The 4,129-nt window shown below is 36.2% G+C and overlaps 1 protein-coding gene across 1 annotated transcript in view; it reads right to left on the bottom strand.

Moving 5' to 3' along the window:
- Window positions 1-330: 330 nt before the first annotated feature.
- Window positions 331-4,129, bottom strand: part of MSH2 (mutS homolog 2) — a 94,204-nt gene continuing 90,405 nt past the window's right edge. The window contains exons 14-16 of the mRNA XM_011981598.1: window positions 3,814-3,881; window positions 2,670-2,842; window positions 331-781 (exon numbers count right to left, since the gene is read on the bottom strand). Of these exons, the coding sequence (XP_011836988.1) occupies window positions 611-781; window positions 2,670-2,842; window positions 3,814-3,881 (412 nt within the window). The 3' untranslated portion in view covers window positions 331-610. The remainder of the gene's footprint in view (window positions 782-2,669; window positions 2,843-3,813; window positions 3,882-4,129) is intronic.

The following is a 4,129-nucleotide window of genomic DNA, read 5'->3' as shown; positions in this document are numbered from 1 at the left end:
AGAAGTAGACTAAATCAGGGTTCTCAACCTGAAAGGTTTTGTTAAAATGCAGATTTCTAAGTCTTATCATAGACCAGGGATGGGAGAATGGCAGACAGGATGGAGGCTCACTGTAGGACTCTGGATGTATAATAAGCTCCTTAGCTAATGCGTATGCAGCCAACCTGGCTCCTGCCAACAGATGGACACTCTGGGGGAGTCACTGGCAAAGATCTCCATGGAGCCCTCCAGTTTAAGATCTTTTACAAGGTCTCTGGACTATTTGTTTCTTCCAACATATTTGGGAACAAATGTGTATAGAAGTCACACTGCAAAGAACTACAATGCATCTCAAATTCCACAAACTACATGATTTTATTTATAAAATTCAGCACATCACTTATTATTGCCTATGTCAATTGCAAACAGTCCTCAGTTACAGCTCTCATTTTTCAAAATAAAGATCTTTGAAAATGTCCTCAGAGACAAATATTACTAAATATCTTATTAAGTTGATAGCCCATGGGCACTGACAGTTAACACTATGGAAAAAGAATTAATACAAAACAATATAAAAGTATCACAGACAATTAGCTTATCAATATTACCTTCATTCCATTACTGGGATTTTTCACGTAGTAACTTTTATTCGTGAAATGATTTCATTTACAAAGCTATTATTCTTTGCTATTACTTCAGCTTTTAGCTGTTTTAACTTTATTGTGATGTTTTCTTCTGACATTTCAGTAAAGGGCATTTGTTTCACTTTGGACAGGAACTCCTGAATAATTTTTTCACCTTGCTGAAAAACATGTGAATGTCCCATTAGTAATTAAAATATCTTTTCTAAAAGTCTTGTTAGACCGTGACAAATTGTTTCATTTCCATCTAAACACATCACCCATTTTTAGAAATTTTTTTTTATTTTTCATATTTTTAGAGACAAGGGTCTCACTATGTTGCCTAGGCTGGTCTCAAACTCCCCCTACATTAGCCCACCCAATATTTGAAGAACATATTTATTATTTATGTGTGCACTGTCTAGTTCCCAAATTCCTCCACCTTTATAACTGATAAACTTTAATCCTCTATGAAAAAAAGAATTCAAGGTTTACAAAGAATACTGGAAGGCAAAAACTGTCACTGAAAAGTTAACACATACAGAAGATGTTTCTTTTTTATTTTATTACCAAGTTATTGCTGCTTCAGAGAGCATGAATATTACTTGCTATGTGACTCTTGGGCAAATTCCTTAACACACATTCCTCATTCACAAAATGGGAATAATGTTACCAACCTCACAGGGCTCAAAATACATTATAATTCATGTTATCAAAAGTATACAACGTCTATTTTAATTGGAAACAAGGGATTACATAAGAGTCTGCCTAATGCTGGATCACTGAAAGCTATGATTTCAACACATTAAAGTGCAAATACAAAGACCACTTCATATTTGGGATGGCAGCCTGCCATACCTAAAATTATTAACGAATTATATTTCTCCTGCTTGTATAGGTACAGCAGATAAAACTATACTTTTCAGGCTCAAAAACCATACACATCATCTATTATTATTGTAGCAACTATCTATCCTTCACATAAGAACAATAAGAAATTCACAGGTAAAAGCTAAAAACATAACAAGTAAAAAGTTGTCACAATGTATACTGCAGTAAATGTTTCCAGGACCAGGCAGTGAAATAAGATTCTATTATTTTTATAATTGAAGAGAACTAGTAATCCTCTAATTTAAAAAAAAAAAAAAAAAAAAGGGCTGGGCGTGGTGGCTCACACCTGTAATCCCAGCACTTTGGGAAGCTGAGGCAGGCGGATCACGAAGTCAGGAGATTGAGACCATCCTGGCTAACACAGTGAAACCTCGTCTCTACTAAAAAACACAAAATATTAGCCGGGCGTGGTGGTGGGCTCCTGCAGTCCCAGCTACTCGGGAGGCTGAGGCAGGAGAATGGCGCGAACCCGGGAGGCAGAGCTTGCAGTGAGCCAAGATCACGCCACTGCACTCCAGCCTGGGCAACAGAGAGAGACTCCATCACAAAGAAAATAAAGTAATTAATTTAAAAATTAGGCATATGTTTGGGTCTTTCTGTGTGAACACCCAAATATGACCTATACTCAAAGAAAAGCCACCATAAAATCCACTTCTCCCATGAGAACTGAAACATCCCATCCATAATGGTTTCTTTGAATAAATATTTGTCATGTGCCACTTTATTCTCTGTGTCACATTCGTTATTCTTATCTCCCCAACTAAATTCTAAACAAATAGAGGGCAGGAATTATGAATCATGCTTTCTTATTTGTCCTTTTCTTACCTAATATGTAATTTAATAACTGAACTTGATATATTCGTTTATGAACAAAGATGTACCTAGCTATAGTCTATAATAACTAATTTTAGTGAAATGACTAATTTTAAACCTATTCCTTTACTATATTCCTTTATTCCTACTTTGGTACTTGAAATCGAATCTTGATCGTGCAGATGTATATACTGCAGAAATCAAAATGACACAGAAATGGATTCTTTGCCATCAAACAAATTGATTAAAAAATAAGCACTAGAAACACAGAGGGGGGAAAAAAAACACCAAAAAACCTTCATCTTAGTGTCCTGTTTATGTAATAATACAGAAACTAAGTTAAACTATGAAAACAAACTGACAAACCTCTCTTTCCAGATAGGACTTCTTTGCTGCTGGTTCCATATCATATCCTTGTGATTCTCCAATATACTGAAACTCTTCGAGTTCCAGGGCTTTCTGTTTAGCACACTCTATTACATGCTTAGGGAAATTAGCAAGCTCTGCAACATGAATCCCAAAACTTTGATCACAGACACCTATAAGAAATTTGGGGAAGCGTGAGGAGACAGCATGAGAAGAGACAGCAATTTATGTAAATGGAATTTATCCTTCTCACCTTGTCATTAGAAAACTTAATTTTGGATTACTTCAAATACATTAGCCAAATGTATCAGAGTAACAGTTAAAGGAATTTTGATTAAGTCTCAAAAGAAAAGTGATTATGACTTGGCACACAGTGCTGTATTTTATCCTTGACAAACGTAGAAAAAATAAAAATAGGAGATGAAAAAGCTCAACAGATAAACCTTAAAGGCTTAGATAAATATCTAAAGAAAAATTAATCAAGCCAATATCTCTGAGGCTTTCTCATTTCATGGGAAGGGAAGGGAGGGGAGGAGAGGAGATGGGGGGGGGGAAGGGAGGGAGAAGGGAAGAGGGAAGGAAAGGGGAAGTGAAGGGGAAGGGGAAGGGAAAGGGAAGGGGCAAGAGGAGGGAAGGGAAGGGGAAAGGAAAGGGATGGGGGAAGGGAAGGGATGGGGCAAGGGAAGGGGGGAAGGGAAGGGAAGAGGGAAGAGGGAAGGGAGAAAGGGAGAAGGGGGAAAGGGGGAAGGGGGAAAGGGGGGAAGAGAGAAGGGGAGGGAGAAAGAAAGACATGTAAAAGTGTCACTAATTTGAAGTAGCATTTAATTAAAAATATTGATTTATTATTTGCAGGAAATAGTTAAAACTGAGTCAAGACTTTTTAAGCATTTAATCAAATGATGATTGCAAAGTTATTATAGAGCTGTTTTTGCCGCAATTATTTATCAACTGTAAAAAATTTTTTGGCTTTGTCATGTATCTCATGCATTCTAGAACTGGACACTTTGCACAACTAAAGGAAGCAAACAAAAATAAAGTAGAAGCAAATGTTTGTTAAACATCCACAGTGAAGGAGGAAGTTTTTCTATCTTCACACTTCATCTGGCCTTTTAAAAAACATTCTGAACACATTTCCATAGCTTACAAAACACAAGCAATGATTTAAAAGCAAATTTCATGCTAACTGCCAGATCTACTAAAAGTTCCTGAATTCTACAGCAATAATAATAATGACGCAAATACAGTAGTAACTCAAAAGGATTCCCAATGAAGTATAAATAACAAAGGATAAAGAACCAAGATTATCTCACTCATGTGTAACCAACTGATGCAGAAAAACGTGTTCGTGGAAAATCAGAGCGCCATCTGAAAAAGTTATTCTGGTGACTAATGAAATCAATCCTTATAGTATGATTTTTAAAACCTTTGAAAGTCTTATATTATGTTAATCTCATCAATAC

Source organism: Mandrillus leucophaeus, unplaced genomic scaffold (assembly GCF_000951045.1).
Source record: "Mandrillus leucophaeus isolate KB7577 unplaced genomic scaffold, Mleu.le_1.0 Scaffold229, whole genome shotgun sequence".
NCBI classification, from domain to species: domain Eukaryota; kingdom Metazoa; phylum Chordata; class Mammalia; order Primates; family Cercopithecidae; genus Mandrillus; species Mandrillus leucophaeus.
This window is presented reverse-complemented; position numbering and strand designations above follow the sequence as displayed.